The sequence below is a fragment of the Ranitomeya variabilis genome, chromosome 5 (assembly GCF_051348905.1).
Source record: "Ranitomeya variabilis isolate aRanVar5 chromosome 5, aRanVar5.hap1, whole genome shotgun sequence".
Classification (NCBI taxonomy): Eukaryota; Metazoa; Chordata; class Amphibia; order Anura; family Dendrobatidae; genus Ranitomeya; species Ranitomeya variabilis.
Genome location: NC_135236.1, coordinates 481,762,993 through 481,777,554, shown reverse-complemented (window position 1 = coordinate 481,777,554; position 14,562 = coordinate 481,762,993). Strand labels below are relative to the sequence as shown.

Below are 14,562 nucleotides of genomic sequence, written 5' to 3'. Positions count from 1 at the left end.
TGGCTGAAATATTCATAGTCCATCCATCTTCTAAACCATTATCTATATTATAATAATAGTTAGAAATAGTAATGACAAGACTTGAACATTCTCTTACCCTAGATCCTGAAAAACATATTTATCTACCCTTTGTGACTACGTCTTTTAGGTTTTTTTAAATTAATTTTATGGATACTAGCTGGTAAATTCTCCAAAAGCTTTACCATGTCTTGATTAAAAAAATAAATAAAATAATAACTGTAGGTGAATATAAATAATGGCAATAAAACTATTTCTCATATGATCAAATAGTGAATGTAAAAATATTATCTCCAAACGCCCAAAAATAAATGGTCAGGAAACAAATCCCAACACATGCTGCTTAACAATCTTATTTATATGAACAGAACTGTTTTGCAGTTGCAGAAATTTGTGCAATAAATCTGGTATATGCGAATATAGCTCTAGGGCAATCCGAGTTAATAGTTACGGTACATCATTCAGGACCTCTTTCAATTAACTAGAATGACAGGCTATTGATTTAAATGGACACCATCACTTGCTACCAACACAATATTTTTAGGACACCATTCTAAGAAGACAGCATTGTCAATTAAAATTAATCCTATGTAGATCAAGTGTAATCCAGAGGCCACCAATACATAGCACTATAGAAGCCACAGCCTCCATACTAACAAATCTTCATTCTCACATCTTTTGGAAAGATACTAATTTAGCATACTTTATAGGCAGATAAATAAGATGCATGTAAATTATGACTAAAATTCATCCACTTGTCCACATCACTTAATTCAATGGTTCTTCTTGCAGTATTTTTTAATTTCTTATATGCATATACAGTATTTTTCATATTTTTCAATAGGACTGAGGTGTCCTTCCTGAACTTGTTACTAAAACAGACAATCTTTACATACATGGCACGAGATGTTAAAGAAACATGAAAAAATGCATTGCATCCATCAGTGTTCCATCACTTATAGTCTGCCATGCTGAAAGGGCTGTCTCCTCTTCTTTCTTTAGGAGCACACCTTTCCCCAGCCTCTCTGTTTCCTGTTTGCCATTGGAGTGGTGTATTCCTGAAAATAAATAGTTTGGACTTCCAGCATTGTCTCACCTCCGGTTTAAACTATGTGCTCTCACTTTCTGTAAACAGAGTCAGGTTCGCCTCTGCAGCCAGAATTGGTTGAATTCAGTGGTCCGGAGAGCTTCAGAACCGTCATGCAAGCTCTAAAGCAGTGGTCCCCAACCTTTCTTACCTGGAGAACCACATTCAACTCTCAGAGAGGGTTGTGAGCCACACCCAGGTCTTTCCCCCTCTTCCCAGGAGTAGTGACGTCTTGCTCTATCCCCCTCAAAGTACTGACACCCAAAGCAAACATTACCAGTGTAACGACAGCCAAAGTTTTCCATCACACCAAGACCTTGTGCTGCCCTAACTTCCAGTCAGTATACTCATATCCAAGGGTAACCACCTTACCCCAAATCAGTATTTTTGCATCATGCACTCCCACCATTGTGTCACATCCAGCTTCAAGCACTGCCTCTGGCTGGTAGTATCATTCTATCTCCAGGATCATTATATACTTAGTTTATCTCTAAACATTAAGGCCAGTATATAGTAATGCAGATTTGTTCTTCTCTGTTGGGTTACTCACAAAAATAACCATCTGGAATCCCACTCTTCATAGTTGTTTACTAGCCATGGTGCGAATACATCAAGCCAAAACATAGGTCTGAGAGCCACATGTGTCTCCAAAGCCACAGGTTAGGGACCCCTGCTCTAAAGCATGCTCTTCCTGCCTTGGCAAAGAGAAATACACAATATAATAAAAATCTATCCATTCTTGAAAATGGAGAAGATTTTTAATAAGAGATAAATTGCAAAGTTCTTCGTTTTTACCAGAATTTAGCAATTTAACACATTTAACAAGATAAGACAATATCTTTATGAACCATACATAGTAAGTATATACATTTTTTACCAGATCAGTATGACGCATGCCATCTGTTGAATATCCTCTGCCCATGCTTCACCCATACATAGATTGTATTGAATTGGTACTGTGTCAAATCTTAAAATGCAGATCAATAACACAATTCAATGAAAATTAAGGATGGATGCATCTGTATATTGTAGATATACCTCATACGCTGCTGCAAACTGCAAAATGTAGTAGTCCAAAAACTAGAGATGCTCCATCTCATGAATGTATCATGAGAGGAAGCTTTTCAATGCTCACAAATTCTGGTGCAAAGCATTAGATAAAGTCCACCCGTTACCCTTGTGCATTATAGGTAGAGATGAGCGAATTTGTTCGGATTCGGTTCCAAATTCGATGGACATCGAATATTGTTTTTGCAATATTCATTGAACACAGCAGAGCATCATTAGAGTCAATGAAAGTAGAAATTTCCAAAAATGTTCAGAACCAATCATCAAACTTACATTTGGCGCGAATAGTGTTAGAATATGGCACGAATATGTCAACATCAGATTCGGGGACAAAAAAATGAATGAATTTGTGCATCTCTAACTATAGGCACTCAGCTTATTAGTTAGGGATGTGTCTAAATACAGTAATTTTGACAATTTTTCATGATGAAGAACTATAAATGCCACTCTTGGACATAACTATTCTTCGGAAATACAGAAAATACATATAAATAGCATCTTATGCTCACAATCTAGGATTCATTATTATAATTTTGTTTGCTTTTATGTTGGGTGCACAGATTCACAGGAGTAACCTTAGGTGCTCTGCTTTCAATACGTCATAATTTTCTTGGATCTGACCATAAATGTGTTGTCTAAGTGCAATTGTTTCATGGACAAAAGTGTACAAATTGAACTTAAAGCGAACCTGTCAGCAGGATTTTGCAATGTAAACTACAGACACTGTCAGGTTGGTGCTGTTACTCTGATCAAAATTATGCCTGGAGTGAAGAAATGCGTTTTGTGGTTCTTATGTAATCAGTGTTAGAAGTTTTCATTGAATGAGATTCTCATGCTTTGGGGCAGGACTGTAGGCAGAGTATTTTCTTCCTGCTCTAGGCCAGAGAGCCAAGGAAAGATCTGCTCACAAGCCACCTCGAAGCACAAACAGTCTGTCTCTATGATGAGGAAAATGTTTGTACTTCGGGTGGCCTGTGGGTAGGTCCTTGGTTTCTCTGGCTTAGAACACCATGATAAGACTCTGACTACTGTCCTGTTCCAGAGCACACACATACACAAGAACTACAAGATGGATTTCTTCATCTTAGGTATCATTTTAATCAGAGTAACAGCACCAATCTGACAGTGTATGTAGTATACTTGGCAAAATCCTGCTGACAAGTTTAATTTAAAAGAAAATGAACAAATACAGTAGAGGAAATAAGTATTTGATCCCTTGCTGATTTTTTAAGTTTGCCCACTGACAAAGACATAAACAATCTATAATTTTAATGTTAATTTTAACATTGAGAAATGGAATATCAACCATAAGATCCAAAAAATCACATTGTATAAATTGTATAAATGCATTTGCATTTTGCGTGAGAAATAAGTATTTGATTCCCTACCAACCATTAAGAGTTTTGGCTCCTACAGACCAGTTAGACACTCCTAATCAACTCGCTACCTGCATTAAAAACAGCTGTCTTACATAGTCACCTTTATAAAAGACTCCTGTCTAAAGACTCAATAAGTCAGACTCTAACCTCTACAACATGGGCAAGACCAAATAATTTTATAAGGATGTCAAGGACAAGATCATAGACCTGTACAAAGCTGGAATGGGCTGCAAAACCCACGCTGGGTGAGGAGACAACTATGCAAAAGTAAGAAAATGGAAGAAATACAAAATGACTGTCAATCGTCATCGATCTGAGGCACCATGCAAAATCTCACCTTGTGGGGTATTCTTGATCATGAGGAAGGTGAGAGATCAGCCCAAAACTATACGGGGGAACTTGTTAGTGATCTCAAAGCAGCTGGGACAACAGTCACCAAGAAAACCATTGGTAACACATTACGCCGTAAAGGTTTAAAATCCTGCAGTGCCCGCCAGATCCCCCTACTCAAGGCCCATGTGCAGGCCCATCTGAAGTTTGACAATGAACACCTGGATGATTTTGTGAGTGATTGGGAGAAGGTGCTGCGGTCAGATGAGACAAAAATTGAGGTCTTTGACATTAACTCATCTCGCCGTGTTTGAAGGAAGAGAAATACTGCCTATGACCCAAAGAACACTGTCCCCACTGTCAAACATAGAGATGGAAACATTATGTATTGGGGGTGTTTCTCTGCTAAGGGCACATGACTATTTCACCACATCAATGGGAGAATGGATGGATCCATGTAACTTAAAATCCTGAGTGACAACCTCCTCCAGTACATTAAAAATGAGTCATGGCTGGGTCTTCCAGGAGGACAATAACTCAAAACATACAGCCAAGGCAACAAAGGAGTGGCTTAAAAAGAAGCACATTAAGATCATGGAGTGGCCTAGCCAGTCTTCAGACCTTAATCCCATAGAAAACTTATGGAAGGAGTTGAGCCCTGAGTTTCCATGTGACAGCCTCAAAATCTTAATGATTTAGAGGGGATCTGCAAAGAGGAGTGGACCAAAATTCCTCCTGACATGTGCGCAAACATCATCATCAACTACAAAAAACATCTGACTGCTGTGCTTGCCAACAAGTGTTTTGTCACCAAGTATTAAGTCTCGTTTGCCAGAGTGCTCAAATACTTATTTCTCACTGTAAAATGCAAATAAATTGATATAATTTATACAATGTGATTTTCTGGATTTTAGTTTTGATATTCTGTCTCTCAATGTAAAAATTAACCTACCCTTAAAATTATAGACTGTGTATTTGTCAGTGGGCAAACTTTCAAAATCAGCAAGGGATCAAATATGTAAATATGTATTTTCTGGACTGTATCTTGGAAGTTTCACTTTTGTGAAATTTTGTTCACAATGTTGAGCATATTGAATTCAATTTATTTGTTAATGTAAGAAAAAAAAGTAAAATAAAATGTATGAAAACTTCATACTGTACTTCACTGATATTCTCACTTGCCTGCAGCTTTGTGAGTAAGAAGACAATAACTCAGGTTTGTTAGCTTTGTCATCTGCACATTGAAAACCTAATGCTAAGGGTTAGGGCTTAGGAAGAGCTAAGAATGAAAGAAGCTATCTCATAAGTACAACTTACTAGAAAAGATAGCTAACCCATAAGTCAATGTCTGACCCCTAAACGATGCTTGCAATGCCACTTCAGAAATTCATTCACAGCTTGTCTCAGGCTGTTTACCGATCATTAGTGCAGAGAAGAATCTTCCTGGCTGAGTGCGTCAATCTTGAGGCAACATGTAGGAGATAACAGCTTTCTTTAAAGAGAACCTACAGTCAGAAAATGAGATATTTTTTAAATTAGGTTGTTGTGTTAAACATATTTTTCAGAAATTTATAGCATTTTTTACAGATCAAAATAAGTATTAAAAGTTAAACTTCCTGCTGTTTCAGTAATCATGTTTATATGCATAGTGGTCAGACCTTGCACCCTATCTCTTGTATAGAAGCATTTAATATATAGTGTCTGTTTGCAAAGGTCATTGTTAAGGGAGGGGGAGCAGGGTCAGCCTGCTGAAAACTCTCCCTTTCAGAATAGAAAGCAGGTGAAAATCACTACATCACTCATCTCTCTCTCTCTCTCTCTCTCTCTCTGTATATATATATATATATATATATATATATATATATATATATAGTATAAATCAAAAAGAGAGGCAGCACTCCATTTTAGAAAAAGGTGCAGGATTTATTCAAATCCACGTGTCTGTGCGACGTTTCAGCTCAACTGAGCTTTTCTCAAGCAGTGGATACAGGTTCCTTATTACATATATATAGTCTCCCAATATTCCTAATTACAGCCATTTGTGTTCAATTGCATATAAATACATTAATTAAAGTGCATCTGTGCTTATAGTGCATTTAGATATGTAGATACTAGCCGCCATGCCGTTCTTACCGCTGTAGGAGGCAGTTGTTCATGGGGGACGCCATTGCTTCTGTCAGCGTTTGTGTATCTCTATTGCGCATGTCTGTAGAGCTCAATTAAATTACAGAGCAGGTAAACAGGCTTGGCGCATGCGCAGTAGCGCTAACTGTTAGCACTTTAATTAATGTATTTATATGCAATTGAACACAAATGGCTGTAATTAGGAATATTGGGAGACTATATATATGTAATAAGGAACCTGTATCCACTGCTTGAGAAAAGCTCAGTTGAGCTGAAACGTCGCACAGACACGTGGATTTGAATAAATCCTGCACCTTTTTCTAAAATGGAGTGCTGCCTCTCTTTTTGATTTATACTGAATACTGACGACCGGTGGACGGGTTGCCTGGAGGCTCTTTGCACCCTAAGATAAGTTACCCAGTGTGCTGTTCCTTTTTTACTATTTCTATATATATATATATATACATACAGTGGGGCAAAAAAGTATTTAGTCATTCAGCAATAGTGCAAGTTCCACCACTTAAAAAGATGAGAGGCATCTGTAATTTACATCATAGGTAGACCTCAACTATGGGAGACAAACTGAGAAAAAAAAATCCAGAAAATCACATTGTCTGTTTTTTTTATCATTTTATTTGCATATTATGGTGGAAAATAAGTATTTGGTCAGAAACAAACAATCAAGATTTCTGGCTCTCACAGACCTGTAACTTCTTCTTTAAGAGTCTCCTCTTTCCTCCACTCATTACCTGTAGTAATGGCACCTGTTTAAACTTGTTATCAGTATAAAAAGACACCTGTGCACACCCTCAAACAGTCTGACTCCAAACTCCACTATGGTGAAGACCAAAGAGCTGTCAAAGGACACCAGAAACAAAATTGTAGCCCTGCACCAGGCTGGGAAGACTGAATCTGCAATAGCCAACCAGCTTGGAGTGAAGAAATCAACAGTGGGAGCAATAATTAGAAACTGGAAGACATTCAAGACCACTGATAATCTCCCTCGATCTGGGGCTCCACGCAAAATCCCACCCCGTGGGGTCGGAATTATCACAAGAACGGTGAGCAAAAATCCCAGAACCACGCGGGGGGACCTAGTGAATGAACTGCAGAGAGCTGGGACCAATGTAACAAGGCCTACCATAAGTAACACACTACGCCACCATGGACTCAGATCCTGCAGTGCCAGACGTGTCCCACTGCTTAAGCCAGTACATGTCCGGGCCCCTCTGAAGTTTGCTAGAGAGCATTTGGATGATCCAGAGGAGTTTGGGGAGAATGTCCTATGGTCTGATGAAACCAAACTGGAACTGTTTGGTAGAAACACAACTTGTCGTGTTTGGAGGAAAAAGAATACTGAGTTGCATCCATCAAACACCATACCTACTGTAAAGCATGGTGGTGGAAACATCATGCTTTGGGGCTGTTTCTCTGCAAAGGGGCCAGGACGACTGATCCGGGTACATGAAAGAATGAATGGGGCCATGTATCGTGAGATTTTGAGTGCCAACCTCCTTCCATCAGCAAGGGCATTGAAGATGAAACGTGGCTGGGTCTTTCAACATGACAATGATCCAAAGCACACCGCCAGGGCAACGAAGGAGTGGCTTCGTAAGAATCATTTCAAGGTCCTGGAGTGGCCTAGCCAGTCTCCAGATCTCAACCCTATAGAAAACCTTTGGAGGGAGTTGAAAGTCCGTGTTGCCAAGCGAAAAGCCAAAAACATCACTGCTCTAGAGGAGATCTGCATGGAGGAATGGGCCAACATACCAACAACAGTGTGTGGCAACCTTGTGAAGACTTACAGAAAATGTTTGACCTCTGTCATTGCCAACAAAGGATGTATTACAAAGTATTGAGATGAAATTTTGTTTCTGACCAAATACTTATTTTCCACCATAATATGCAAATAAAATGATAAAAAAACAGACAATGTGATTTTCTGGATTTTTTTTTCTCAGTTTGTCTCCCATAGTTGAGGTCTACCTATGATGTAAATTACAGACGCCTCTCATCTTTTTAAGTGGTGGAACTTGCACTATTGCTGACTGACTAAATACTTTTTTGCCCCACTGTATATATCAATTGAACCAAATGACCCCTGATGGTCTATCAAACCACAGTTTTTCCAATTCTTCAGTAGAATTCTGCTTTGGTTTTATTTTAGCTATTTGGAAGATTGGTTATTGCCTGGAAGATTGGCACCCATGTTAACCTTCTTTTTGCTTGCTTGTACTGCTTCATTTTTATTTAGATAGATAGATAGATAGATAGATAGATAGATAGATAGATAGATAGATATGTGATTTAAAAAAAATGGCAAAAATGTTTTAGAAATATATGACACACAAATACCTGACTTAAGCAATAGGTCATTTTCTTATGATAACGTCCCTTTGAAGAGACCAGCTGAGTATGGAACCTTCATTTCCTGTTGACCTTTTTTCATTTTCCACAGGAGGTAGAGGAAAACTATACATATGCCATAAAGAAATCAATGCTTGATTACATACTATTGGACCCACTGGAGCAACAGAGGCTTGGAATCGAAATGATCCCAAAGGTAAAATGTTATTTTCCACTTCCATATTGAAACATTTTGCTTCTTAAAATACACAATTGTCTTTTGAGGGATTTCCAGCTATTTGTCAGGAGATTTTACTCTGTGTAAATAAACTCCTAGTGGATGCATACTTTACTTGGCAGAGTAATGAATGTCTATAGATTTTGTTGGAGGTGAAAGAAATTACCTGTCTAAAAAAAGGGTCCGAAATTGCGTTGTTTTTTTGGGGGCCAGACACAGGTCATTTCTCTGCTTGATAATGAGGTTTCACAGCTGAAGTTACAAAGCTATTGAGGGTTGCAGAAAAAAGTGTGCCTTATGGTTAGAACAAATGAGACTTATATTTGTAATAGAGCTGGCCCCGTGGGAGCATTGTATTTGATGGAGCTCTTACAATGGTTTACCAGAGCATTTCTATTCTCAGTAGACTGCATAGAAAGGTGGTATAGCACTGCCATCACATTTCTCACATCTATCACCTCTCCTGTTAATGTGATCCTTCTATGTACGCTGTAGATACACATCTGAAATGTGCAAAGCTAAAGGGGAATGGTGGCAGTAATAAAAACGCTGTGGTCATGATGATAGAAAGTGACAAAGGAAAGAAGGAGACAGGCGGACAGGGCGATTTCATTGAAATGAGAAGAGTGGCAGCCACAGGGAGAGCTGGGAAAGAAGAGCTGTCAGGCTGTATATACATTTGGTATTGTTATTTAAATGAAAGGATATCACTTCTGATAGCTATTTCTATGTGTTCTACAGTAAACACAAAGTTACATTAGCGTTTATTTTGCTTAGAATACAATATGCAATCCATCATTTTATTACTTTCCTTTTTTTGCTATGAAACTTATGGCAATGGTCTTATCACAGTAAAACACTCTGGAACCTCTTAATCTGCTAAACAGATAAAGACTGTATGTATATTATAATTTACAATTGTAGTAAATAAGATTTTTTTATTTGTCTTTAATAATATACAGTTGTGTGAAAAAGAGTTTGCCCCGTTTTGATTTTCTTTTCTGTTGCATGTTTGTCACATTTGAATGTTTCAGATCCCCAAATACATTTAAATATTAGACAAAGATAACACAAGTAAACACAAAATGCAGTTTTTAAATGAAGGTCCTTATCATTAGTGGATAAAGAAATCCACACCTACAGGACACTGTGGAAAAGTGATTGCTCCCCCACCTTAAAACATAAATTAGCTGAGATTTATTACATATATGAGTTCAAACTCCCTAGCCACATCGAGGTCTGATTACCGCCACACCTGTTCTCAATCAAGAAAGCACCTAAATAGGACCTGCCTGACAAAGTGAAGTAGACTAAAAGTTGCTCAAAAGCTAGACATCATGCAGCGATCCAAAGAAATTCTGGAACAAATGAAAAACAAAGTAATTGAGATCTATCAGTCTGGAAAAAGTTATATAGCCATTTCTTAAGCTATGGGACTCCAGCAAACCACAGTAAGAGCCATTATCCACACATGGCAAAAGCATTCAACAGTGAACTTTCACAGGAGTTACTGGCCAACCAAAATTACCCCAAGAGAATAGCAACAACTCATCCAAGAACTTACAAAAGACCCCACAACAACATCCAAAGAACTACAGGTCTCACTTGCCTCAATTATGGTCAGTGTTCATGACTCCAGCCTAAGAAAGATACTCAAAACTTTAATGTGTGGCAGAATTCCAAGATGAAAATCACTGCTGAGCAATAAGATGTTGATGATCCCCAAGACTTTTGGGAAAATTCTCTGTGGACTGAAGAGAAAAAGTTGAACTTTTTAAAAAGTGTATGTCTCATTACATCTGGCATAGAAATAACCCAGCATTTCAGAAAAGGAACATCATACCAACAGTAAAATATGGTGATGGTAGCGTGATGATCTGGGGCTGTTTTGCTGCTTCAGGACCTTGAAGACTTGCTGTGGTAAATGGAACCATGAATTCTGCTGTCTGCTAAAAAAATCCTAAAGGAGAATGCCTAGCCATCTTTTCGTGACCTCAAGCTGAAGTGCACTTGGGTTATGCAGCAGGACACTGATCCAACACACACCAGCAAGTCCACCTCTAAAAGACTTAATACAAAAAAATTTGACTTTGGAGTGGCCTAGTCAAAGTCCTGACTTTAATCCAATTAAGTTGCAGTGGCATGACCTTAAAAAGGTGGATCATGATTGGAAACTCTCCAGTGTGGCTCAATTACAACAATACTGCAAAGATGAGTGGGCCAAAATTCCTCCATTGTAAAAGACTCTTTGCCAGTTATTGCAAATGCTTGATTGCAGTTGTTGCTGCTAAGGGTGACATAATCGCTTATTAAGTTTAGGGGCAATCACTTTTTCACACGGGGTCCTGCAGATTTTGATTTCTTTTTACCTTCATAATGAAGGCCTTCATTTAAAAACTGCATTTTGTTTTTACTTATGCTATCTTTGTCTAATATTTACATTTGTTTCATGAAATGAAACATTTAAGTGGGACAAAAATGCAAAATAATAGAAAATCAGGATCGGGCAGTTTTTCGCACAAATTTATATCTTCATAAAAAAAACCTTTGAGTTACATGATATAAAATGCAATATTTTAAAGTTGTGGCAATCATTTTTTGTTTTGCATCAAGATGTCTAAGAGTGCTGGACGGGATCATTTTCCTTGGCATAAAACTGTTAATGGGGCACGTGTCAAATTGATGAAGAGCTTGCACATCACTCACCCTGTCATGACCAAGATTCTCCATCACTTCCATAGAAAGTATGTTATTAATGATTATAGATTTAGGTTACTATTTCTACTATATCGGTCTGCCATATTATGGTAAATGGAATATAGGAAAATGCAGTAGGCTAATATATAAATTATTAAGTATTGCCGAAGACAGAAAGCACCTGTTAAAGCTTAACCCATCTGCTTCGCCACATGTACTCAGTGAGCAGGCTTCACATACTGTAAATGACTATAATCACTCATTTTGACCTTCCACTTCATGACTGATCACTAATGTACTCCTGCTGATTTTGTAACTCATTTGACTCACTTAAATATAGGATGTATTGCCAGTAACTAGATAATTGTATCATGCTCTGTAGTGAGCAGATGGATATAATCTTTTAATGTATGAGAGTTAAATATGCCTTGATGATGGGGGGTCTGTACTATCATTCTATTGTTTTCAAGTCTGTTTTAACTGTTTTTATTTCAGTTATGGGACTTTTAGCCTGGTTGATGTCGAAAGTCTCCTGAAAAGTGTACCAATGCCACTGAACAAGCTAGTTATATTTATCAGTAGTCTGGTCCAAAAGAGGGCTAAAATTTTACAAGACACTTGGATCAAGGAGTGTTGTAATATTGTGGGACAAAACAGAGATGACATAGAATCTGTAATGTCAGAGGATGAGGTGAGTTCAATTTCACATCTACATCAAAATAACTCCAACCTGTTGTGATACTACAAGATAAAGGGGTAAAAGTTATTTTTACAATCTGTCACCAAAAAACAGAGCTGAAAGAGATAGACTTTAATATTAAAAAGTACAATAGCTCTGTTTGAATAATGTTGGCAGATATACACAGAGGCTTACATTGAGGTGTTAATGGATAACTCTTCTCTACATGGTCAAAGGAACATGATAATCTTATACATAAATGCAGGTATGCAAAAATATAAGTTGTGTGCTTTATAAATATCAACTATTGTCAATTGTGTGATACTATAGACTGATAGAGAAAGAATAATCAAATTAAGTCAGACATTTTACTCGAGGCAAGGATCACTAAGCTATTACTTGGATAGTTTGGACACTTATGAAGAGGGCAATCTCATAGTCAGAAGAATAGAAGGATCAAGGTGAAGAGGAAGAACAGCAGCCCATTGGCTTGATACAAACAAAATAGTGGTAGAGAAAACCCTACTGGACTTATCTAGGCTTGAGCAAGATCGATCTTCTTACAGATCGTTCATCTATCAAGTAGTCATGGCTCATGATCAAGCTGAAGGCCATTACAAAATAGCCTGATATCTATTAGTAGACCTCTAAATATGTAGTTCTTGCTCCACCATTATTCACTCTTGGAGAATGTCTTTCGCCTGCCAAATGATTCTAATAAATAAGGATATCTTTGAAAAGCTTCAGTAGTGCATTACTCACTAAACACCTTTCTGGCTGAAGAAGATTGAAAAGCAAAAAGCTCCCTGTAGCACAAGCAATGATAGCATATGAGTGCTAACTGTGTTTCTTAGTGTTCCGAGAGGGCCCATATGAGTGTCCTTTATAAGCTACTCAGAAGCTTTACAAAATGGATAAATTGTATGGTTCCCCATTATGGATATTTAATTAATCATTGACTACACTTTAGCAGGATATATCATAAATACCCTAAATACTACAACACTGTTAGCTGTTAGGTCTATTTTACTCCTCTCAATTTTTCTCTGTGAACTGATCCAGTCACTTGCTGCAAATTACAATATCTATTATTGACAGCTAATTAGATGCAATGTGACCACCTCCACCAAATAAACAAAAATAGACAATCACTTTCTACACGGGGAACAAATTCAATGTCCCTCCACTTCCAGGTCGGCTTAAATCAGGAAGGTTTGTTGATCTTGATGCACGATTAACATGATGTCCCTGCAGTCATTCTGCTTATACACCTTAAAGAAACCCTCCCGTATTTTTTTTTTACATTAAATGTGTATATGAGCATGTACTGTAGCTTAAGTGTATTAATATAATCACCTACTAGTGCCCTCTCCGGTATCCAGCACTGTTCTGCTCCTTCTCACAGTGATCTCACACCTCCGCAGACTCTCCTGGTCACACGGTGCTCTGAGTAACCCAGAAATAGCTTTTATAATGTCTATGGAGTGTTAGAACGAAGCTACATAGACTTCTGGCTCACGCACAAAGCATAGAGTGAGATCTTGAAAAGAAAAACTATATATGTATATACATATACATACAGTGGCATGTAAAAGTTTGGGCAACCCTAGTCAAAATTACTATTATTATGAACAGTGAAGCAAGTTGAAGGAGAAATGATCTCTAAAAGATCTAAAGTTAAAAATGACACATTTTCTTTCTCTTTTAGACTATATATATATATATATATATATATATATATATATATATATATATATATATATATATTATCATCATTTACATTTTAAAAATTACAAAAAGAAAAATATGGCAATACACAAGTTTCAACACCCTGCATGGTTAGTACCTAGTAGCAGGGGCGGACATATCATTGGTGCAGCATGTGCAGCCGCAAGAGGATAGGAGGCCCATTTACACTTCCAAAGCAGATTAACTATTACATTTTGATGAGGTATTGGACTGCAAGGGGCCCATTTACAATTCTTGCACAGGGGCCCTCTTCTGTTTGTGTTCACCACTGCCTAGTAGCAAACCCTATTTGAAAGCATTACAGCTTATAAACACTTTTTGTAGCCAGCCAAGTCTTTCAATAATTGTTTGAGGGAGTTTCATCCGTTGCTTCCTATGTCGTCTTGCATGCACTGCTATTTTGAGGTCTAGCCACAAATTTTCAATTATGTTCAGATCGTGAAACTATGAAGGTCATTGTAAAACCATCAGCTTGCACCTTTTGATGTAGTCTATTGTGGATTTTGGATCATTATCCATTTGTAGAAGCTATCCTCTTTTCAACTTCAGATTTCTTACTGTTGGTGTTATGTTTGCATCAAGTATTTGTTGAAATTTCATTGAATCCATTCTTCCGTCTATCCCTGAAATGTTCCCCATGCCATTAGCTGCAGCACAACCACAAACATGATTGATCCACCCCATGCTTATTGGTTAGCAAGATGCTCTTTTCCTGAAATTCTGTACCCTTTTTCTCCACACATATCCTTGATCATTGTGGCCCAAGAGTTCAATTTTAACCTCATCTGTCCACAGGACTTGTTTCCAAAATGCATCAGACTTGTTTAGATGTTCTTTTTGCATGCTT

At 37.7% G+C, this 14,562-nt stretch overlaps 1 protein-coding gene across 1 annotated transcript in view; it reads left to right on the top strand.

Moving 5' to 3' along the window:
- LOC143775062 (dynein axonemal heavy chain 3-like) overlaps positions 1 to 14,562 on the top strand; it is a 2,972,411-nt gene that overhangs the window by 476,768 nt on the left and 2,481,081 nt on the right. Inside the window, exons 11-13 of the mRNA XM_077262897.1 lie at positions 8,465 to 8,569; positions 11,204 to 11,334; positions 11,783 to 11,978. Of these exons, the coding sequence (XP_077119012.1) occupies positions 8,465 to 8,569; positions 11,204 to 11,334; positions 11,783 to 11,978 (432 nt within the window). The remainder of the gene's footprint in view (positions 1 to 8,464; positions 8,570 to 11,203; positions 11,335 to 11,782; positions 11,979 to 14,562) is intronic.